The sequence below is a fragment of the Clupea harengus genome, chromosome 23 (genome assembly GCF_900700415.2).
Source record: "Clupea harengus chromosome 23, Ch_v2.0.2, whole genome shotgun sequence".
NCBI lineage: Eukaryota > Metazoa > Chordata > Actinopteri > Clupeiformes > Clupeidae > Clupea > Clupea harengus.
In genome coordinates this window covers 15,712,955-15,736,338 of record NC_045174.1, presented here as the reverse complement: position 1 = coordinate 15,736,338, position 23,384 = coordinate 15,712,955, and the positions used below count along the sequence as shown (strand labels likewise).

General features: G+C 44.5%; 1 protein-coding gene across 34 annotated transcripts in view; it reads right to left on the bottom strand.

The window, feature by feature from the left end:
- Positions 1 to 23,384, bottom strand: part of ank3b (ankyrin 3b) — a 206,639-nt gene that overhangs the window by 8,222 nt on the left and 175,033 nt on the right. For 30 of the 34 annotated variants that reach the window (XM_031561619.2, XM_031561614.2, XM_031561623.2 and 27 more), the window contains 10 exons: positions 20,866 to 21,020; positions 18,801 to 19,012; positions 17,708 to 17,915; positions 17,108 to 17,204; positions 16,572 to 16,800; positions 15,986 to 16,111; positions 14,889 to 15,011; positions 14,296 to 14,322; positions 13,192 to 13,273; positions 8,136 to 11,975 (listed from right to left, as the gene is read on the bottom strand). In XM_031561619.2, coding sequence (XP_031417479.1) covers positions 8,221 to 11,975; positions 13,192 to 13,273; positions 14,296 to 14,322; positions 14,889 to 15,011; positions 15,986 to 16,111; positions 16,572 to 16,800; positions 17,108 to 17,204; positions 17,708 to 17,915; positions 18,801 to 19,012; positions 20,866 to 21,020 — 5,014 coding nt within the window. In that variant the 3' untranslated portion in view covers positions 8,136 to 8,220. Of the gene's footprint in view, positions 1 to 1,558; positions 1,703 to 2,265; positions 2,398 to 2,991; positions 3,067 to 8,135; positions 11,976 to 13,191; positions 13,274 to 14,295; positions 14,323 to 14,888; positions 15,012 to 15,985; positions 16,112 to 16,571; positions 16,801 to 17,107; positions 17,205 to 17,707; positions 17,916 to 18,800; positions 19,013 to 20,865; positions 21,021 to 23,384 lie in introns of those variants that run through there. The other 4 variants (XM_031561612.2, XM_031561627.2, XM_031561632.2 and 1 more) reach the window with 3 other exon arrangements.

The window sequence follows — 23,384 nt, the reverse complement described above, 5'->3', positions numbered from 1 at the left end:
AGGTGAGGGTGAGGAAGACAAGGTGGGGGTCAGTATGGTTTGACAAGAACTTTCGGGAACACTTGTGGAGGTAGATGGTGATGGGGAAGGGGGTGAGGGAGCTACAGGGTGAGGACTCTGAAGTGTGCTTGAGGGTGGGGAAGGGGGTGAGGGAGCTATAGGGTGAGGACTATGAAGTGTGCTTGAGGGTGGGGAAGTTGAGGTAGACAATGATTTAGGGCGAGGACGCTTTGAGGAGCTTTCAGCTAAGGAAACTTCTGGAACTAACATGGTGAATGCAGGAAAAGGGTGTGAAGGCCAATCAAGGTGAGATAAACAAGCAGACAAACAAACAAAAAAACAAACAGATTGATGAGGTTAGTATGAAGGAGAACAGGTCTGTGTGAAAGATGTTATTAGAGAGGGTGAGGGTGAATTTACACTAGCATTGCTGCAGTGAGATGTGTTTTGGTATGAGTGAAACTGGACTGTGGAGGTTGGGGGAGCTATAGCAGGAAGCCAGAGTCGCCAGCAGGTTAGAGCCTTGTGAACAAGAGAGAGAGAGAGAGAGAAAGAGAGCGGGCGGTGGTGATGCCTCTGCTTTGGAGGGTTAGCCTACGCTACGCACTCTCTGCGCTGAGCGGGTTAGGAAGTGCAGCTTGTGTTACTGGCGCGGCGGCCATTTTGCATGTGGAGGAAGCAGGTGGTCTGGTTTTGCAGAGGAAGCACGCTACCAGGAAGGTTCAGAGAAACCAGGGATGTTGGACTTAAAAAAGCTTGTTTTTGCTTCTGTTTTGTTTATTCAAAACGGCCACTTCAAAACAAGCACACATTCCACTGTAGCCAAAGCCATGCTAACGTCAGAGCTTCATATTAAAAGTATAGTAGTACTGTTAATATACAGAGAAAGTGAGAGAAAGGGACAGAAAAGCAGTGACAGAAGCATTCATGCCTTATAAGCTAGGCTGCTATCATAATTATGTTTTCATGTATGTTGCAAAGTATTGCTTTTTTCAAATTAAAGGCCAGTAAAACAGCCAATATACTAGTTTACGGCTTTCCATTTTATCATTAAATAACATATACACATAAACATAATCACCAGTAAAGCAAATACTGATCAAATCTCAAGCCCATCTCAAGATACTGACAATAAAACGTCAGATAATTAATTATGTTTCTACTGTTCCTTATCGGGGAGGTAAATCCCACTCTGAAACATAAACAGAAGGGCTTGAGATTGGTGGCAAAGGCCTGCATTGAGAGCCAATGAAGCTCTGTGCCTTATTCTTGTCTACACACATCAGAATACAGTGACACATAAAGTAAGTTTATCACACCGCCTCCAGGGCATGATCTGAAGACGGCCACCAAATATCAGGCAGAAAGAAATAGAAAATGGCAGTGCAGATATCTCTGGCGATTCTGTTTCGATTCAAATCTAATGTGTTTATTTATAGAGTTTAGCATTTTAAAGCTGAACTTTTGAACGGGGGTGCCTGTCGTTAATTCTACACCGATCTGATAGAAGAAGAGTAAGAGGAGCGATAGAGTTCAGCTAGATGGAGCTAAACTTTACCATCCGCCTGATCCAGGGAAACTGCGTTATCATCTGCAAAACACCGTGTGCCTGAAATGTTACCATAGTCAAATATTGGCCCTTCCAGCAAGGTCACAATATCCATCCGATTGATCTTTGTCAGGGCTGCGGTTAAGGCATCCGCTGAAAACAAAATCAAACATAGCAAATGGTTATAAACAATTTGTAAAATACAGTTCATTCCAAGTTCATTAAATAAGTTATTGTATGTGTAAGACAGCTAATACGTCATATGGAACAACATCAATAGAGATAAATAACATGGTACATAAATTGGCCTAATTGAATTGTTAGATGAACATACATAATTCATTTTTGCAGATGGACGTGGTCTTTAGATAGCTGATACTCTGGATAACCTTTAATACACAGACATTTTGCAGCAATCTGCTACACTGACGTCACCACACAGCAGGCACCGGCTAACGCCCACTCGCTCTTTTATATTATGTATGTGTGCATGTGTGTTTGTCTGTGTGTGTGTGTGTGTGTGTGTGTGTTTGTGTGTGTGAAGGGGCATGTTTTGTGTCTACAGTAGGGGATAGTGTCTTGATTTAAGCCATGAGTCAGTAATTCATTTTCAAAAAGATGATTTTTAAAACTACTATTAGCTTGTGATTTGAAATGTGTATTGTGAGGTAAACTGACAAGAGACATCTAGCGACAGCTAACGTAAACATACTCACTTGTGGCATTTTTACCATCGCGGTTAACCCATTTCTTTAGGAGCATGAAGCTCTGAGCTGTCAGAGAGTTGGGGTTTTCCACCCGGATGTGATTGATCTCATCTACAGAGAAATTTATTTCCCTGGCCAGCTCTGCAACACATTAAAAATAGATTAGCCCTCTCTCTTTCTCTCTCTCTGTCATACCACTCCTCTCTCCCTAAATCTCTCTCTCTCTGTCATACAACTCCTCCCTCCCTCAGTCTCTCTCTCTCTGTCTGTCTGTCTTACCCTCTCTTTCCCTCCCTCTCTCTTTCTGTCTCTCTCCCCTCCATTTCTCTAGCCCCTCTCTCTCCCTCTTTCTCACCCCCACTCCATCTCTCTCTCTCTCTCTCTCTCTCTCTCTCTCCCTCCCTCCCCTGACACATGTGCGCAGTGCTGCAGTGCAGGCAGGTCCACACACACTGCAGATGGCACACCCTTCTCCCAGCATGCCCATCACACACCACACGCTGAGTCTCAAGCCAGCACTTGTCACTAATCCAAGCGCCGCCACAGGATGAGCTAAACCCTGCTTATCAGCAGACTATTGATAACAGATACAGCCATATGTGGCTATGTTTATTTCCTTTTCTTTATATTTTTGTTTATCAAACTTCAGGATGAAATGTCATTGCGTTGCGACTTGAAATTAACAGGTACACTTTTGTCCACCAGGTGGAGACATTTCTCTCGGTTGGTCCTTACCTGTCCAGCTCAGGCCGAGATGGTCAGCAACAATGGCCATACGCAAATCTGTCCTCTCACAGGGACTCTGAGGGCCTGGAGGACAGACGGAGGCTAGTTAACATCCACTTGTGGATTTATACAGGTGGTATATTGATATTTAAGAAAGACAAAACCCCTTTCTGCCCAAACATCTTTTAAAATAACAATTCAGAAATGTCTGGTTTTGTCTATACTGTGTTTCTTATGCCTTTAGGAGTTATCTTATACTTAAGGCTAAAGGAATATTCCAGGGAAAAAATCTAATTGATTCAGATTTTCCCACCTGTATAAAATCCAGTTTATCATCCAATGCATGTTTGGGCAAGTTATTAATAAACATGTTAGCATGTTAGCGTAGTGATCCACTATGTACTGAGAAGCCTTCAATTTAAGCATTTAGCCAAAACAAACCAAAAAAAAACTTACAAGTGAGCAAATCTGTGACATTTTCTCAGTTTTTGTAAGTTTTTCTTTAACAAATAATTTTGAATAGTCAAAAGGCCTTGTCAGTATGTGGTGGATCATTCCTTTAATCTTTTGTTTTGTTCCTGCAACCAACCAAAATGATTGTGGAGAACGTGGATGACCAGTTTTAGTTTTTATCAACAAGTGTGATGATTTCACTTAGACTTTAGTTTCATGTTTTTAACCGCATGCTATGCTGTAAAATTGCTTCCTCTAAAAGATGGAACCACAGACCTGCAGAGGATGATCAACTGCATATAGTAAGTTCTAAAGTTAGTGTTTTTTTCCAGAATATTCCTTTAAAAGGTAAATATCGATCGAAACAGACTGTAATTAATGCTAGGAAAAGACAGAATGACTAGAAAGGGGTAAAAACACAATTAATCACAGTTTGTTCAGTACTCAGTTTCACAAGAGGTTAGATTTATGATCCTACAACTCTACCAGGCAAACCCTCTACTTGGCGAAGCTTACCACCAGAAACAAAATTAAAACAACCCCCACAAGGAAAACACAAACAATCGAACAAACACGAGTCAAACACCTCTAGAGCTACGATATGCGTTCAAGTTGAGATCAAAAGTGAATTTCACAGGTGTCAAATGAAACTACACATGCGAGCAAAACTTGAGTGCTGTGCTAGGATAGGATTGCGTGTTTGCATGGCTCTGTAAGCTAGACCCTCTCCACCTGCACAGACACTAGTACAAACCACATGGCGAGGACCAGCCAATCGTCCAACGCGGCAGTCAGTCAATCTAGCATGCTGCAGCATCTGACTACTTTGATAGTAAAAAGTACAGTACAAAGACCCGACTCTGAGACACACGTACACACGGATGACAAATGACAGAATGACGGCTAGTCACGTCACAGGCAAATCACAACGGCTCATGCACTAAGATCAATCAAGTGGAAAGTTTTACAAACTAGGCTCGTTCTCCACGCTGGGGGCCTTCTGGGGCCCCTCAACCTGACTGCCTTCACTCCCATCAGTCCTGCAGCTACTCTTCCTCCTCCTCCTCCTCCTCCTTTCTCTGTCGGCCTGCTCAACCTCTGCCCTCACGTCTCTAGCAGACCTGGATGTATGGGTGGACTGAGAGGCGTCTGACAGTGAGGTGTTCCTGGACGTGCTGTCATCATCAACGGACGTGTCTGCCTGCATCTTTGTGTCTTCGTTGGACTGGCGGTCTCCGAGTTTTACCCGGCCCCTACTGGCTCCCTTGTGCTTCTCTGCTGAGGCGCTACTGGCCAGACGAGACTGCCCTACTCTGCTCGTCTGACTGGATGAACTGCTTCTGGTGCTAGGACCCAAGGTTGACCTGCTTGACCTGTCCTTGATGGGTAACCTTGAGGGTGCCTGTTGCTTTTTGCCCCTTTCTTTCTCCCTCGCTCCTGCACTAGTGGTTCTACTGATTGACGATGTGGCTTTCGCTGTCCCTGATTTTACCTCCCTCTGTGATGAAGTGCTGACTGTTTTAACTTTGATTGGAATTCTGGTTTTGGGTTTTGTATTTGGGAAAGGATCCAATCTTTCTCGAACTACAGGCCTGACAATTGGCCTTACTGCCTGTTTTGGTTTCTGCTTATTTCCAGCTGAAGTACTCTGGCTGCAAGGTGATGACAAGGGTGCTCTTACTGGCAATCTAGACTTTGGCTGAGCTTCCTTAATGTTCCCGGATTTTGTTTTAATGTGTTCACTTTGAATTTTGTTCCCTTCAACTTTGACTGTGTGGTCCCTGATGAATACATTCTCAGATGTGCTTACTGGCTGGGTTTGACTGAGGTCTGAAAAAGAGATTTGATTAAACACTACGCTGCCTTGCTGAATGAAATCAGGTTCAGTGTTCGAAAGCTCCAGGTTATTACTGTTACAGTTCTCTGTTTGAAAATGTCCTCTTCGCCCTGGCTGAGAGATCTCTGTGCTTTGAAAAGACTGACTCCCTATGCTCGATTCTAGCCCACTAAGCCCAGCATCATCTGATGACTTTGATTTAAAGTCTCTCTGATTCGCGTAATCACCAACCATTGTCAAGACTGATGTCATCGGGACCCCAACTTTAAAGGTAGAACACAATTTAGACTGGACTTTGGAAGCTGTGATGGTGTCTGAAGATGAGTCCTGAGTGTTGTTACTGAATGTTGTGTCCCGTCTGTCAGTGGTAATTTGAATGATACTACACGAGGCTAGTGTGGCACTGCTAGCATGAAACTGATCTTTCTCACTTGCCTCAGGCATGGCTGTCTCTAACGTTCTTGCCCCCTCCCCACCCGACTTCCCTTCGTGGGAATGCTCACCAATCTGAAAAAACTGCAGTCTCTCTTCAACAAAATCCCGCTTGCTCATGTCAATTGCGCCACTGCGAGTCATCTCAAACATCTTCCCTTCGTGGAAGGGGAAAGGGTTAGGCTCGCTTGTTGGTGTGCTGTCGTCGGTTGGGGTTCTAGCGGGAGTCGTGTCAGGAGACGTGCCCTGAGACTTGTCATCTGCAGCTAACCCAAAGGGCTTGGGCTCATCGTCTTTAATTCTAGCGTCAATCACTTCATCATCTCCTCCCTTGCTGGACCAAGGATCAAAGTCCAAACCTTTGGTCGCAACTGTTTTGAAAGGAGTGTTAAACTCCTCCTCTAATTTGTAACTAAAGTACGTGTCTGAATGTCCATCTGGTTTTGATTGTTTTTCAATGTTTACACATTCTTTTCCTTCTTCGAATTGTTTGTCAAATGGATCACTGTTTCCGTTAGCCTTTTTGCCCTCTTCTTCTTCTTCAATGACCTCGAGTTTATTTTGACTAAAAACACGGTCACTTGGCCTAAGCATTGTGTCCGTTGACCACACGTCCTTTCGATTATCATTTCCAAAACTGAACGGCTTTGCGTTTTGGTCACATAAGCCATCATCTTCATCTTGAAGGTCATAGCCATCAAGGGAGTCTACCTCGGTCGCGTCAGTGTCATGCGAGAACTCTGCAGTTGTTGCTATCGAACAGTCTGTTAGAGATTGGTCATTCCCATTTTGTTCGTAGTCATCATCATCTCCTTTTACTGTGCCATTAACTCCGGGTTCTTTGTGGTTTCCGTTTTTGTCCTGCTTTTTGGTTTTGGACTCCTTGTCCTTTTTGTCCTCATCCACTTTAAATTTGTATTTCTTTGAACGAATGGGTTGAAAAACTGATTCATCATCGCTTGAGCTACTCTCATCGGTACCTGGGGGTACAGGGGTTGGGGGCTGAATTCTGATGATGGGCTCAGCAAGAAGATGCTTATCGTGTTCCTCCTGGAGGTTCACCTCCATCATTTCTGTATCAGCATCTGAGGATGAGCCCTTAGGCTCGGGTTGGGATTGCTCCTCCAGGGGCGGGGGTGGGGGAAACTCTATGTAAGCTACTCGCCTAGCCTTAGCGACCAGTCCAGTGTTGGCATTACTAGGCTCAGCAACGACAGTAATGGTTTTCGGAATCTCCAATGGAGATTCTTTGAATGAAAAGGCTTTTCCTTGCTCCTCGCCCTCCGATTCCTCCGTCAACTCTTGGATTGGACTGGGATGAGCTGGCATGAAACTTAGGGCCTCTGGGGTTCGGGACATGAGGTCATAACTGACCTCTTCAGAACTGGGGGTTTCAGGGGTCATGGGACTCTTTCCAGAGCTATCTATAAAAGACACCTGTTCTAAGGTGTCGTCATCTGGGCTAGCTTGGGGGGGTGTGGCCTGCTTCTGTTTTACTGTGTAAATGGTTCGGCTTTCAGAAGTGATGATCTTTTTATGACTGCCATTTTGGCCTCCAGAGTCTTTGTCACCTTTCCCAGATTGTACACTTACATAAACAGGCAAGGATTTAAGACCTTTAAAACCTTCTCGTGTTGTAACAATGGTTGTTCTCTCTTTGCCTTCCACAGAAGCAGCATCAGTGAGGGTGCTAGAGCTTGAATCTTGGGACTTTAGGCCAGCTAGTTCAGATCTACCCTGGACTCTAGATTTAGGTAGGGTGGGTATCTGTGACTGCCCTTTCTCTGACTGTTTCACTGTTGTGTCTTGCTTAACTTTTCTGGATTGATCACTATCTGAAGGGCCATTTGTGCGTACAGGAATTTGAGATTCAGCCTTTTTTCTGAGGGTCTTTGATTGCATGTCACCACTCTCAGCACCATCTGAGAGCATGATGTCTGGAGAAACTTTCTTGGGTGTAGCACTCGAAGGAGAAGTACTTGTATCAGTTCTTGTATGCAGTCTTTTGCCTTCAGAGGATGCGGCACTTTGAACTCCACTGTCCCTTTTTGATGACTCATGCATTTTGCTCTGAGGTAACTGATCTTTATCTCTACGCATTTCAAAGGCCCTTTTCTCTTCCTTGCCAGTGTCTGAAGCTTTGACACTACTACTCTGCATGTGCTTCTGAGCTTTCGAATGTGGTTCATTTTTATTAGATGGTTGTTCAACTGATTGTTTTGGGGCAGTGACAGATATTCCAGATTTATTGACATCAGGACGTGGTTCTATAGACCCCCTATTTCTATCGATATCTGTCTTTTTTGGTGAGATTTTCTCCTCCTCTGAGGGACTTTTTGCTGTTTTTGACTCTTGAAAAGGCTGGTAAACTGGTAGCTTACTCTCCTGAAACTGTTTCCTTGGGGTCTTTGGTGATCCAGGAGCACTTTTTTCTTGTTTTTGTGCCTCAGCTTCAAATTTCTGTTTAAAAGCGGTAACTTTGGAGGACTTAACTGCAATGGGAGGTGGGACTTTTGTTAGTAGTGCCTCACTGTCCTGTATAGGCTTTTCTTCTCTGGTTTCAAACTGAGAACGTCTCTCTGGACTACTAGGTACACTGGTAACTTTGGAGGACTTAACTGCAACGGGAGGTGGGACTTTTGTTGGTAGTGCCTCACTGTCCTGTATAGGCTTTTCTTCTCTGGTTTCAAACTGAGAACGTCTCTCTGGACTACTAGGTACACTGGTAACTTTGGAGGACTTAACTGCAACGGGAGGTGGGACTTTTGTTGGTAGTGCCTCACTGTCCTGTTTAGGCTTTTCTTGCCTGGTTTCAAACTGGGAACGTCTCTCTGGACTACTAGGAACACTGGCACTTTTCTCTCGCTTCCGAACAACTTCCCAACTGAGGATTCTCTCATACTTCCCCTTGCCCACTCCTCGCCACTACTTGCTTCCCTCTTCTGCTGTGTTTTCTCCGGACTACTACACATGGAACTGGGCCCAGACCGAGTCTCTCTCGGCACCCTCTTGGTAGGCTTCTTTTCTGGTGACTGAAGCTCGTCGTTCAGTTTCTCTGTTTTGTCACGGAAAAACTGCGAGACCTCACTCAGTTTTTCCTCTGCCTCCTTTACAGTTCGATCCAAGCGATCTTCGTATATTAGCTTCTCTCTGTTTCTGTCTTGCCTGTCCTGGGTGAAACGCATCCACACTGCATGCTTGGGGCTGCCGGGTTCTGTTGTGTAATGCAACACGGTCAATTTGTCATATGGCTCATCTTTTGAAGAGAATTTACCGGATTTGTCTGATGCATCCTTGGACTTAAGAAGAGTCTCTTTCCTAGAGCCTGACACTCTCTCGCCATAGCCATGACCTTCAGCCCCATGTGTCTCTGCTGGAAAGCCACGGGCCTGGTCTGCTACAGCTTCCTCTGTATCAGAATGTGAAATGTCTAGTTTTTCTGAGAGGAGCATTTTCTCTGCAAATCTGTAGGACTCCCCCCTCAGTTCTGACTGCTCATCATCGTGATACTCTACCGAGTGCTGGCTCAGGAGCTTCAGTGTCTTGTAAGAATCATCAGCCATGAGCTGAGCAGAGCTGGGGCGGCTGTCCTCTTCCTGAGAGACTGGAGTGTTGACTCTCGAGGTGTCTAAGTAAGAAGGCAGTGACTCCTCTGCGGCAAAGTCGTCCTCCTCCTGCATTACCTCGTAATCACCCTCGGCTTTGTCGAGTAATTCCTTCATGCTGCGGTAGTCTGGATGTTTCTTAGTTTCTCTGATTATGACCTCGGTTGGGTCCGAGGTGTTGCCCTTTTCTATGTGAACCTCGATTATCCTTTCCACCTTAGGCTTCCCTTTCATGTCTTTATCGAGGAAACGTGGAGACAGCTCGTCTCCTTTTATCGACTCTTGGGCAGCTTTGTGTTCAAATAGGCCGGCCAATTCTTTGGAAGGGTCTCGACCCGACTGGAATGCTTTCATGATGTCTCTTACTGACATAGTTTCCTCCATTCCGACGCCACTGCTCTCGGTTAGCTGTGGTTTGTGGTACACCATCCGTGTGGTGGTGGTGATATGTGTTTCCTCTGTCAGGCACATGCTTTTGCTCATAAGGGAGTCCTCCTCGCCGTTCACCTTCATCTGAAAGGTCTTGACTGTCGGTTCTGGCCCCCCACATGTAGGTGCAAATGCCTCTGCAGCAGCTGCTCCTGATGCTGCCTCTTCCATGATGGGCTCGCAAAGGTCATCTGGGTGCTCATAACTCCTTATGTGTACCACCTCTGTTCGGGTCTCTGTAATGACAGGAGGAATGGGAACGTCTATGAAGAGAGGTTTGGGCCCAGTGCTCTCGGCACTTTGAGGTGCTGAGGGAGTCTTATCACTCCTCGTTTCGAAACCACTGTCTGACAGGGGGCTCTTGTCCTGCTCGTGGGAGAAATCGTCAGGGGACTCGAGGATGGCGTCTGTGCCCGTGTAGGAATCGGCTAGTTTGCTTAAGTCTTTCTCAGAGGGGGAGGAACGCATACCCGAGGGTGGCATTTTGAGCTTGTGCTCGGGCTTGATGCCACGTTTCTGTTTCTCCTCCCCGTCTTTTTTCATCTCTTCATATCTGCACTTGGCATCAGCCATTCTGGACAGAGAGCTAGCACCAATGTCGTACGTCAAATAGTCTACCACTTTAGCTAAATTGAGGTCTTTGTCAGGCACAGATTGCGGCCTAACTGGGAGTGTGGGATTAAACGTGGGCAGTGATCTCAATGCACTCTGTCTGGCATCTTCTATTTCATCTTTTGAAAACTCTTCCCACTCTTCCTCTGTGGTCCTCTCTCTGGCAGCAGCTTTTGCTTCGCTCAGCACATCTTTCGTGAGGATTTCGCTAACTTTGACTAGGTCCTCTTTCACTTTTTCAACTAAACTAAAAGGCTCCTCGTCTTCTATCTTTGCCTCTTTGGCTGCCTGAGACTGATAGCATTTAGCTGCTGAACTGGTTTCGCTTTGAAGGATGGCAGTCATTCGCATCAGATCCTCTTTCATGTCTGCAACATCTCTGAGTATTTCCTGACTGTGGGACAAGGAGGAGGCAGTGGTTGCTTTGAGGGACGTGGGGGACAGGAACAGTGAGGATTTCAGGGTAGACTTTGATCTGGGAGTGGAGGACTGGGCAGAAGTGTGCGTTTGTTGTGCAGCTGCCGATCTGTCTGATGTTGACATTGGTTCTGGGGGGTGTGGCAGCTGTGGATTAGGTAACACATTCACAAGGGAATACACGGGTACCGTAATGGTACTGGAGGATACTGTGGTGGTGGTGGAGGCGGCTGTGTGGGATCTAAGCGTTGAGTAAACAGAGCTGGCAACACTGGCTCTAAGGGAGGGGGACATGGATTTAAGCGTGCTGTAACTTGCGACACCGCAGGAGTTGAATGATTTTTCAGCTTCGTCGATGGCAGCGGTGACACTCGATGTAGCTGCCTGCGTCGTGGCCTGTATCCTCTCCTGCAGGCTGCTGGTAACTCCTGTGAGGATACGAGGAGGTGCAGTGGAGGATGATGGGCATTTGATGGGGGAGACAGAGCCATTAAGCATGGCCGTTTCTGAAGCTGCAGCTGTGGATTTAACTGGTGAGGACAAGGCAGAGGTGAATAGGGTTGGTTTTGGTGCTGATACTGCATCGGCAGGAGGTTTGACTGTGGACAAACTTGATATCGTTTTTACTGAATGAGTTGTGGCCATTGAAGATAGTACTGATTTGAATGGTAAACTGGAACTGTACATATTCACAGTCAACTTGGGGGAATCGGGAGGGGTCATTGAAATGGCAGATCGATCGAGCATGGAGCCTACTTGCGCGGCAGGCAAAGCTCTTGAGGAAAGTGTGGCAGCGAGAGCTTTAACTGAAGTTGGGTCTGTGCCAGTTTTAATGGGCGAGGGCATGAGACTGGCAGAGACTGGCATGGGATACTGCCCTTGCTGCACGACAGTCTTAATAGGGGATGCAATAGTTCTGTATGATCGGATAGGGGAGGCTACATCACAAACTGATTTAGCTGGGGATACATTGGAGGCTCCCAGTGTGGACTTGATTGGCGATGCTGACGGTATCGACCAGACTGACTTTAATGGAGAAGCAGATGGGGTGGTGGAAGGTGAGCTGGAGAGGGAACCCAGTCCACATTTTGCTTGCCCAGGGACGGTAATAGGAGCAGCCGACCATGCCTGGTAAGATCTTGTTGAAAAGACAGGTTTGTGAGCGTAACCACCAGGCAGTGTTCTTGTTGTAGTTCGTTCAACTGTTTCTTAAATAAGCAAAATGAAATCCAACATAAAATCAACAAAAAATGAGAGACCAGAGGAAAAAAATTGGTCAGTGATTCTTGTCTTATAAAAGGAGAAAGAACAACAGTTTGATGAAGTGATGGTTTGGGGCAGATGGATAGGGAGGAGATGAAGCGAAATGATAAGGTGGTGGTGATCCATGGTCCACAAGAACGCACAACGAAACTTAAGAAGCCCAACAAAGCACACGCAGCAACACAATGTCTATGATGATGAAAGAAATAACTCAATAAATGAACGAAAAAATGCCGACAAATGCACAGAAACCCAGAATAACAAAGAACTTATTTTGTCTCTTTTGACTTTTGATGTGCTACATTCATCTGTCACTCACTGTCTAATTATTATTTTTTGCTTAAAAAAAGTGCCTTTTATCTGTTTGGTCTGAAAGTCCAGTTGTCAGCCCCCACTGGTTTGGGGTGTTCTGACAAAAACAGAAATAAATACTGAATACAAGCCTCCTTGCGTTTGATTCTAAAGCAACCTATTATGGCAAAACACAGGCTCAAGGACTAGGTTTTGCATCCATAATATCTCCACGTGGCATGCAGAACTGAGTAACCTTGAAGACAGGCAATTCAGTGCAAGCAGTGGGGACCTGGAAGTCTTCTTGCGACCTTACATGCAAACTCTTGTCAAGAGAAAAAACCTCAATCAATAAAACGCTGCACAATCACAAAGCCAAAAAGAGCAAGACTGTTTCTGTCAAAACGAACATAAGGGAAAAGAAACATAAAGGTGGAATTTTTCCTTTGACAGCGGATTCCAAATGCGGAAACAGTCAATCAGAGTAAAAAATCCCACAGGATGTTGTAGAGTAAAGTCGATTCTTGGCAGTGAGAAAAATAAAACAAACAAACAAACAACGTAAACAAAATAATCTTTCAAAGTGGGCAGGCACGGCACAGCAACTTAAAAGAACAACACCTCATGCAGGGAATACCATGTCAAAAAAACCAAGCATGTGGACTTATGTAGGGTGAGTATGTGCAGATAAAACATATATATTGTATGTGTGCACTGGCATATCTACAGTATTCATAATTTCACAATCAACTTATAATCTACATAACATTATGGGTTATTGAGTAAGTTAATACATGTTAATTTAGTTAATTAATTATGTTAAGGCAATTTGTTTTCCCGAAAACAAGTTAGTGAAAACATCACACTCACTGGTGGCAGGCTCACTCAGATAGCTGTAGCGCTTACGTAAGGCTAGAGATGCAAAGGTGTGACGTCTTTCTGGTTTTTCAGTCTGGAACAACAACAAGAAGAAGTCCTATCAGTTCTCTCTCTTTAATGCCCAATAAACTGACCATACACTATAAACTAATTACTTAGATAGATTTATAGATAGATAGATCTATTGCATCTATGCAGTTTGTTTTAAATGGACTTTGAATGGAAATTTGTGATTTTCATATTCATGGTTATGTAAGAGGGACTACGGTCCACAGAAAAATGTGGAGTATTTGATTACAGGACGAAGGCATTTGCCACAGATTTACAGGGGGCAAACGTGGTCCACTGAAATAGTACTGTGTGTGTGTGTCGGTATGAACAGAAATAATAGTTTTCTTCAAAAACAGGGCAGTAGGACCAGTGTTATCAATAAGCCAATTTATACAAGTCAGAAGATCTAGCAGCTTCATCCCATATAATGTACTTGAGTTTACAAACCTTATCATTTATCATTATATGTCTTCTGTGGGCTTACATAAACTATGAGCTGTCACCCAAATAAAACCTTTTAGTTCACTAAGGGAGATCAATACTAGATTTATTGATTTCCTTTAATGAATTCTTTGGGTCACAAAACAGTAAAGAGACATTGATTGGTTACATCAGACATCAACAACTATGCTACATAGACACTCACTATATTCTTAAGCCATATGTTAATTGATTTTGTAAGAAAATGCAATTTTAGAGAATTCTAGATCATTTTTATCACATAAAGTATATACCTGTACATTGCTGTACTGGTAACGTTTAGCACTTTATTCTCTATCGCGACATCCAGGACAAAAGGAGACAATGGGCAACTAAAAAAATGATTGCCATATCACTTGCCAGATGAATGCTAAAGCAGCTAAGGAGTAAAATAAGATACTGCTAAGCTGGTAAGCCTTATTTACCCAAAGCTTCCCAAAGCCATGTATTCTAATGGGAGCCTATGCTGAGCGATGGAGAACGACCATAGAGGCCCCCAAAGAGAGAAGCCACTACAACATAAGCAAACGGGGTGGTGGTGATGAGAGCGTATGTGTGCTTTACCTCTTCCTCAGGATCTGAATCCATATCCTGTTGCGTTCCCAAGATGCATTGCAGAAACAGGGGGAGGTAAAAGGATAACATAATGGGAGAGCAGGGAAAAGAAACATCAGGGTGTGAAAAAAAGGGAGCGACAGAGCGCACTGAAGAAATAAAACAACCCAAGCCACCGCAAAGGAAAGAATAAACAAACAGTTGAAACCAAATATCAGGAAATTAAAACATAAGCCGGCAGGAAAAACAACGAATTAGCCAACACTCATAGCAAATAAAGAGCACAGAGAAGCCACCACAGATTGAAGCCACTGGAAAAGCACGAACTCCCGTGCACCTGCAGCCAAAAGCATGAGGCTTGCGGAAAAGAAAATGGCTGATTCAGAGGGGAGCGGTCACCAAAGAAACAACAAAATCAACTTGAGGAAACCTCAAAACAGATAAAAGACACACTTGGGCGGTTTCAGCCATGTTTGTAGTTTTTTGTCTGTTTGTTTTGTAGTTTTTTTTTTTTTAAACCCTATTGAAAACCCTCCTGTCCCTTCCCTGTAGATGATGATGGCATGGTATGACGAGGAAGACACATGAAGATGCCCACTTACCTTCTTGAGCGCTGGCAGTGTGATATTTAAATTGCAAACTGCTGTCTGAGGGATACTCTTTGAAGGCTTGCTGTCTCGTAGGAAAGACAGACGTCCACAAGGCTCCTGGCCATTATCTCTGACCTACATCGGCCAAAGGGAAGAAAGCTGTTTGTTTGCACCTAGATATTTTAGACTTAGTACTCAGTGATTTCTCCAAGGTCTCCCAATTTACAGAAAGCTTATTGTTGCTCTGCAATTGTACGTCACTCTGGATAAAAGTGTCTGCCAAATGAATATAAGATAGTGCTGTCAATCAAATCATTAATTAATCGCACAATTTGCTGAGATCAATCGCTTTTTTTCTTCTTAAGACTTGTAATAATGGATTGACTGAGATAACTGTGTTAATTGCGTTTTTAACGTGTTAAGTATTCCTAATTTATAGCAAAAACGAACACGTATATTTTGAAGGCACTGATGTAAATGCATCTCCAGGGGTCCAGGCACTGGGCTCTGTAAAGCTCCTTGGGACAATTGTATTGTTTTGGCACTATATAAATACATTTGAATTGAATAAAATTAAAATTGAATTGAATAAAATTAAAATTGAATTGAATCTCAAACTTCAGCAGACCAGTGTCTCACACAGTCTACTACAGGGTATGTTGCCCTGTGATGGTTGCATTTAAGGAGTTAGGGTGTTTAAAAGGGTGCCAAAAATAGCATTGACATCTATGGCGTGATTTTGGTCTTACAGTAATGAGATTTTGACTAATTGTTTTTAATAGACACATTCATTAACATTTCATGGCCGCAGAAGAATGAATTCCTAAAACCTGTCTGAGCTGACTGGGTTATTTTTCTGTGTTTAATTACATTAGTTTAATTACCGCACCTAATGACCCTACCAAACTAATTTCCCTTTGGAAATTACAATCCAGTCCAATCGCTGGGCATAAAGGATCAGGATATTCGAGGCATAGAGAAACCTGTCTCTGCTTCTGGATAGGTATAGTATCTGAGTCATACAGGAGAAAATGGCTTTATATTATAAGGAGGTAATGCCACTAAAACAATCCACTGATCTGGTTGATGACGGATTTAAGATGCCTTACCTTCACGCAGAATGGCAGACGGTTCTCTTTGAAAGCGTAAAAGTTCAGAACCAGCAGCTGACCGGCTTTAGTCAGAGGAGCCAGGTTGCCATAGCAATCCACGTAGACGGGCCTCCCCTCCAAAACCTATAGAAATGATTCCGAAAATGACAGGAAAAGTAACTCATTGATTAATGGCGAAATTTAATTCCTGACGACGGACAACTTTGGGATCAAGAACAGACTTTGGTTTTTCCACTAGTTGAACATGGAGTGAGTGGTGAGAGTTATAGAGAGTAATTAGGAGGTATGTTTACTCCATTTAAAAAATCAACTCACTGCTAAAATGTGTGACCATATGTGATCTACCCCCATATCTTAATGTGTCAGTTTATTAAAGACCTGATCAAGCCCACGAGTCCCACAACTGACACATGACATACCTCAATGTGTCAGTTTATTCACGAATCCCACCACTAACACATGACATTGCTCAATGTGTCAGTTTATTCACGAATCCCACCACTAACACATGACATTGCTCAATGTGTCAGTTTATTCAAGGCCTGACCGAGCCCACGAGTCCCACCACTGACACATCACATACCTCAATGTCTTTGCTGCGGGCGACCTCCTCGAAGTTCTCCTGCTGCTCGAGGGTCTTGTCCACCTTGTCGTCGGTCATGCAGAAGCAGCGCAGGCTGGACTCCACGGGGTCGTTCATCTTGGCGAACACCACAAACTTGGCCATGTAGGGCACGCAGATGAGGTCGCGGTACAGCTGAGTGGCCAGGCCCACCGTCTCTGGGATCTGATGGCAGTCCGCGAGCCAGAACCTTTCGGAGAAGCACACAGGGCACGTACGTTCAGGTTTCATTTCAGTTTAACCCCATTTCCCAGCATTGTGATTTCCTCAAAATCAACTGAAGAGAAAAAAAATGTCCTCTAATTGTAGTTCTTGGTTTACAAGTGTTTTGAAAGTTGAAAGACTGGTTATACAAATGTGGAGTATTTTATGTGGGATATATGGTCTCAGGTAGGACAGCCAATTGTCCTGATAGGCCTTTGTGTGAATGCTACACCTGCAGCTGCTAAATGGATTACTCTGGATTCCAAGGGACTATGTTCAGTTCTGGGTCTCACCTGGCTGACACGTTGGTGGTGAAGGACACGCAGTCATGCATGAAGGTCAGCGGGGTAGTGCCGGTGATGTCCTCCCACTGTGCCGGAGATGTGCCGCCTGAAACAGAAGCTCACTGTTAGTGCTACGGGGCAATGTATGTATGTAATCATGTATGTATGATTGTAATCATTTACGTATGTATGGGTAATCTTTGAGCAATGTGCTTAGGCAAGGGGTTCCGACAGTGGCTTTGTTCAACCTGATCTGATTACATAGTGCTAAGGGATGCACAATACCGCCACCCATTTACTCTTGAATTAAACTTAAATGAATCGAATTTAAGCTCATTTCTCCCAATTACACTAAACTGAGGAAAGAGAATGGGGAAGAGCTGAGCAAAGCAGCATTGGGATTCCCTCAATCATTGCAGAGCAAAGACCATCGCCCAATACATTATTTAAAATACTGTAATTATGGACATCTTTGCATTATAAATGATATAACTGTGAGATGAAGGTACATCGACGTGGATTAGAGGCCATCATGACTGCTGACTACTGAATAATTTAAAGATCTTCCCATCTCCCCTTTCACATTGCCTTCCACAGAAAACCACTTGCCTGTGATACTGCAAAGGAGACGTAGGCAAGGGGTGGAGTCCCCCTTGTAACCGTTGGTGACGCCTTCACCAGAGAGAGGCGGGACTGGTATCGTCATGGTGATGGGCTTGTGGAACTTCCTGCGGCGGGGCTCGACGGTCACGATGGGGCTAAACGTGGCCCTGTTGCCCAGGGTCTTCTTCACCATATCATCTGGCACAGGCTGAGCCTGGAGGGAACACGGCATGTTACACAGTTAGTCTATTACCTTCACAGATTAATACACACAATTTGTGTAAAGCAGTGAGTTTTAAAGCTCGTAAGAATGTATATAAAAGCTGATACATGGTGTTACACGTCTAACGTTGCAGATCACAGACCCTTACTCAGAGGAGCTTGACAAGCATGTGTCTTACTGTGTAACTTACAGTTAGGTCAACACTGCATAAAAAGTCACTGTGTCTTGCTAGTAATCTCAACGCCACACATGTGCTTTGTTTATATACGTGCAGATGTTTGCGATACTCAAAATGTGGTCCAAGTGGGATCCAAATGCTTAGCCATGTCAACTGCACAAGATAATAGAGTAGAATAATGCATAGAACTGAACACTGCCCTTGGGTATTTGGGAAACATGCTAAAACACCATTCAGACTCCACACAGCATTGACCTGCCTCACAACTCCATGACATTCGGTCTGACCTTGAACTTTAGCTCCAGTCAGCCATACTGTCCCATATAACCAGCATAGACACAACACATTCCATGCATGGGTGCCTTATACAAGGTCAACAGCAGACAATGAGAACTATTGCAAATTGAGCTAAATCTCAGAGCGTTAATTGGTTTATGCACTTCTCAATACAAGGAAACACCCTATCAATCTTCATTTGAATGGAAGCAATGGACAAAACTGAAAGTACAATATTGAGAGGGATGACAATATCAATACAACACTGGCAGAGTGAAGTTTAACTTTAAAGTATTTGGCAGACGCTTTTGTCCAGTGCGTAAGCGTCTTTGAGTCCCTAGAAAAGCGCTATATAAGTGGAAAGTATTATTATTATTATTATTATTATGATTGTTATTGTTAAGGTACATCAGTGCACAGACCTGCAGTCCAACTCTGATTTTCTTGGTGAGAGCCCCCTCTGGGAAGGAGGCCTGGACCAGAGGCACGGTCTTGCTGGCGAGGTGGCCCCCCTCCGGCCCCATCTGGTTGCTCTCCTGCTTGATGCGTGACACCACCGCAAAGTACTGCGGGAAGTCCTTGGTGATGATGCGGCAGATCCGCTTCCTCTCCAGCTCCTCGGAGCTCTCCAGTTCTGCGGGGGGGGGGGGGGGGGAATTAGTGTGTCAGACTAGACGACCAGAGACGGGACATTAGCGAGCATGTTAGACTAGACGACCAGATACAGGACATTTGCGAGCTCAACAGCTCTGGGGGGAAATAAATGAGTGTGTTAGACTAGAACACCAGATACAGGACATTAGTGAGCTCAACAGCTCTGGGGAAAGTATATAAGTGCGTTAGACTAGACGACTAGCAGAGGACACAGAAGAAGGTAGAAAGAGCTTAGTTATGCAGCTCTCAAGCTCCTCGAAGCTCTCCAGCTCAGGGTGGATAAGTTGCTAGAGTGTGTGAGTTGGACCATACGACCAGATTCTGGACTTTAGCAAAGACATAGAAGAAAACACAAAAATGGATATCCAGATCTTCTGCTCTTCCAACTGCAGGAAAGGATTGGGAGTTTGTGATCTGGCTGGGTGTTTGTTTCACAAAGGCTGATCCTGACCCTGGTCCTTGCACAACTACACGTTTGGAACGTAAACAAAGGGATACTGAAAGCTTAGTTGTTCACTTAGTTGTTGCAACACATCCTTCAGCTCTGCTCCTCCAAACAGCGGGCTACTGCTTACACTGTGAGCTGACTCAGATGCTTGTTTCACGCACTTGTGCATCTCGTCACGTCAGCTCAGACGTACATCACTCCCGGGCACTACTCCACAAAATATCGACGCGTGAATAAATATGTATCTCTTTTATATGAGAGGACATTTAAGTAAAAACCTGGACAAATGGCATTTTTTTTTAACTGTAAAGAGATGTCAGCATTGGGCAACAGTACATTGTCCCTTTATGTCTAGGTCCTCTCACTGATTATCACCGTTTGTACAAAATGACTTGGACCTCATCATTGTTTCATCTAACAAAAACCTAGACTTTAGATAACTTCAGATGTCCTTGCATAAACACACACCAAAGCGATGGAACAGATCTCTGCTTGAGACGCTAGCGCTCAGCACACAAAGGCAAGACTACTTGGCCTCTGCATGTTTTTGAGTTGGATGGTGAACGCCATTTCTGTTCCAGCTGACGCCGTGATGAATTCGACAGGAGGAGAAATATGGACGAACGGAAATCCCTGCCTGAGTGTAAGTGTGTGTGGGTGTGAGTGTATGTGTGTGTGTGTGTGTGTGTGTGTGTGAGTGTGTGAGTATGTGAGTGTGTGTGTGTGTTTGGGGGAGGACAATTTCTGTTTAATACCAGGAATCTTACATTGCCTTTCATGAGCCTGGGAAAAGCGACGCGGTGGTTTACTTAGAAATGGAGGAGAAGTGAGGTTTACTTCTGAAGCCGCACATTTGGGATTCAGGAATGCCTGGAGAATGTCATAACAAACCCACACATACTCCAGGATGTTCAGGAGCTGGGTGACTGACCGTCTAAACAATATGCTGATGACCGTGATGTTTTCATGGTACACCCTGGGCCTCTGGGATTACACTTCTTGCTTCAAAGACACCACAGAGAGATGAATGAGATACAGTTTTAGACTACGAGAGGTGCTTAATAGGTCAGTGTGAAAGAATCGTGTTTGGCCCTAAGGTTATATTGAAATGGCAGATTTGACTCATGATTTTTTTGTACGACAAATACACACTGAACCAACCGGAAGGCTGTAAGGTGATACAATCAGCTGCTGATATTGTATGGCACTGGAGATATATTTGAAAGGTTTCAACGTTTTTTAAGCCTGAAACAAAAAACACTGTGTGACTGTGCGTGGACGTGAAGTGTTAACTTCCCTGACCGTCTGAGCAGCATGACTGGGGGGGGATGTGTGAAACGTGCTGGTACCTTCAATTTCATTTATTTTTTATATAGCGCTCGTACCTTCATCCATGCCGTTGAGCAGCTGGTTGAGGTCCTCTATCTTGCAGTCGTACTGGTGCTCCTTCCACGCCTCCCCGTTCTCACTCCTCAGGAGGATGAGCTCACGCTCCTTCCCTCGCAACGAGCCGAAGTGGGGGATCTCCACAATCACTGGTCTGTGTTGGGAAAACAGCGCGGAGCATTTTAAGAGTGTGTCTCGTCATAGCGAAACACATGCAAGCGCACACGCACACACACACACACACACACACACACACACACACACACACAGGCAGATACTCACACAGCACATGCACACATATAGCCTCTCTCTCTCTCTCCCCCTCTCTCTCACCCACACTGACACCCCCCCCACACACACACACACACACATCCAAAAAGTAATAGATGACCATGAGCTGGGGATGGAGATGGAGATAGAAGCTTGCTGAATGACTGATGCCAATTGTGGGATATCCATGGATAAACCCACACAACAGCAGTCTTGCCATGATTAGCCAAATCGCAATGGGAAAATAAACCCTCCTGCATCTCCGGTGAACCGCCTGCTGGGGCCAGTGACAGAATAACTCACTCACCACTGGCCACATACATGTCGTCTAAACCCCAGTTATGTTGCATGAATTTAGTCAGGTACTAGTTATTTACACTGTATCCTACCCCTGCATTATTCACATACACTGTTATCTAGAGGATTAGACTGGACACACAGCTTCTTCCTTTGGGATCAGCAGTACAGCGTAGCATCCCTGCTACAACCGCGCTGGGGGTGTAACCGCAAAATCCTCTGAAACCACATTAACTTTTAATACCGCTAGTGAAAGATTACGGCACAGAGACAGATAGGATGGCCGTAGATTTTCCCTCTAACGTCATCATCCGTGAAACACAGACCGCAGCTTTATTCGTGACCTGTTTGGCTGCGTGAGTAGCGATGAGAACATTCTGTTCTGGTTTCTCTTTTTTCTCCCTGAGAGGTGGATTTCACAGCTTCTGTGTCGGACGAGTGTGAAAGAGAGATGGAGGTAGAGAAAGAGAGAGAGAGAGAGAGAGAGAGAGAGAGAAAGAGAGAGCACTGTGTAAACCCTCTGAGGTTGAGTAAAAAGAGTCCTGTGTTTGCCTCCGCTGTGCAGAGAGGTATGCGGAGGTACACAGAGTTGACAACCGTTGAATTTCAAAAGAAATAGTTTGTGGCACACTCTGCAGTTTGAGTCACGACAACTAAACGCTAATTGGGTTTATTCATGAGTGACTAACACACAGTGGCAGGATGGGAGCTGATCATTTGTGGGGTGACACAGAGAAAGTGGCACAGTGTTACATAACTGATGGTTTCCCTGTGAAATTGAACTGGGATGTAATGGGCCTGAACAATCGGAGCAAAAACGAGCAACGTTGATGCTGTCGTCAATAACGTCAATAACTGGGCATACGAACTAGATTAAATTAACTAACAGAGAAGGAAGATTGTACTGTAGGAATATTGCTGTTAGTGTGTTAGGGGAGAAACAGGTATTGGTTAGGTGACTGTGCTGTAAGTCGTGGGACCGACGTCTGTGAACACCTTCTCTGTGCTCCCAGAGACTGCGGAATGTCCAACTTGAGTAAATGTTTTTCCGTGTTGCCATGGGAGACACGACACAAATTTTCAGAGTGCAAACGCGAAGGCCCCTCATGATCCCCCCTACCCTTTCAACCTTCATCATACTCAGTCAAAAATCTAGTTCTAGAACTAAGGCTAAGTTCTAATAAATGCAGATTAACTCAAGTCTTTAATTGACTAAAAACTGCCATTTTTATGCATTTAGTCCACTTTTGGACTGTAACTATTTTTGTAACTAACACTGTAACTATTTTTGCCTTCACACACAGAAAGCATTATTACTTGACCCCAACCCCGAACCATCCAAAACAATAAATAAAAAAAAATAGATAAATAAATAAATCTCTCCAAAAGTAAAGAGGCAAAGATGTCAGCTGTAACATGACAGTGAGATGAATCCATCATGCCCTGCGAAAGCGCAGTCCGGAAATATTGCAGCCAACAAAGCCAAGCCAACCCAACTGGGTCAGGTTTCAGAGAACGCCTACGGTCCACTGAAAGCCTCAAAGCAGAACCCATTAGGGAGGTGACTCCAACTTAAAATGAAATTAAACGGAAAAATAAAACTATGGTAATAATAATAATCATCATAAGAATAAGTAACTATGATAATATTAACAGCAATACTTAAAAACAAAAAGATCTGCGAAGGCGGGGTTGGCATCTTTTTTTTTTCTAAACATACACTCCTACCCAATAAATTTTGTTCCTCGGGGGCCGAGCTGAAGGATTCGGCTAACCAGCCTCTCGCCATCACTGACGGATGGGAGTTTGCGAGGCAGGTGGAGCTTACTGAGCGGCGGCAGCAGGAGGAAGGTGTGGGGGAGAGACACAGAGAGGGAGGAAGATAGAGAACACAGCTGTCATTCCTGCAGGGGTGCCGCTCCAATGTACCTGCTGACTCAGGAACGGATCT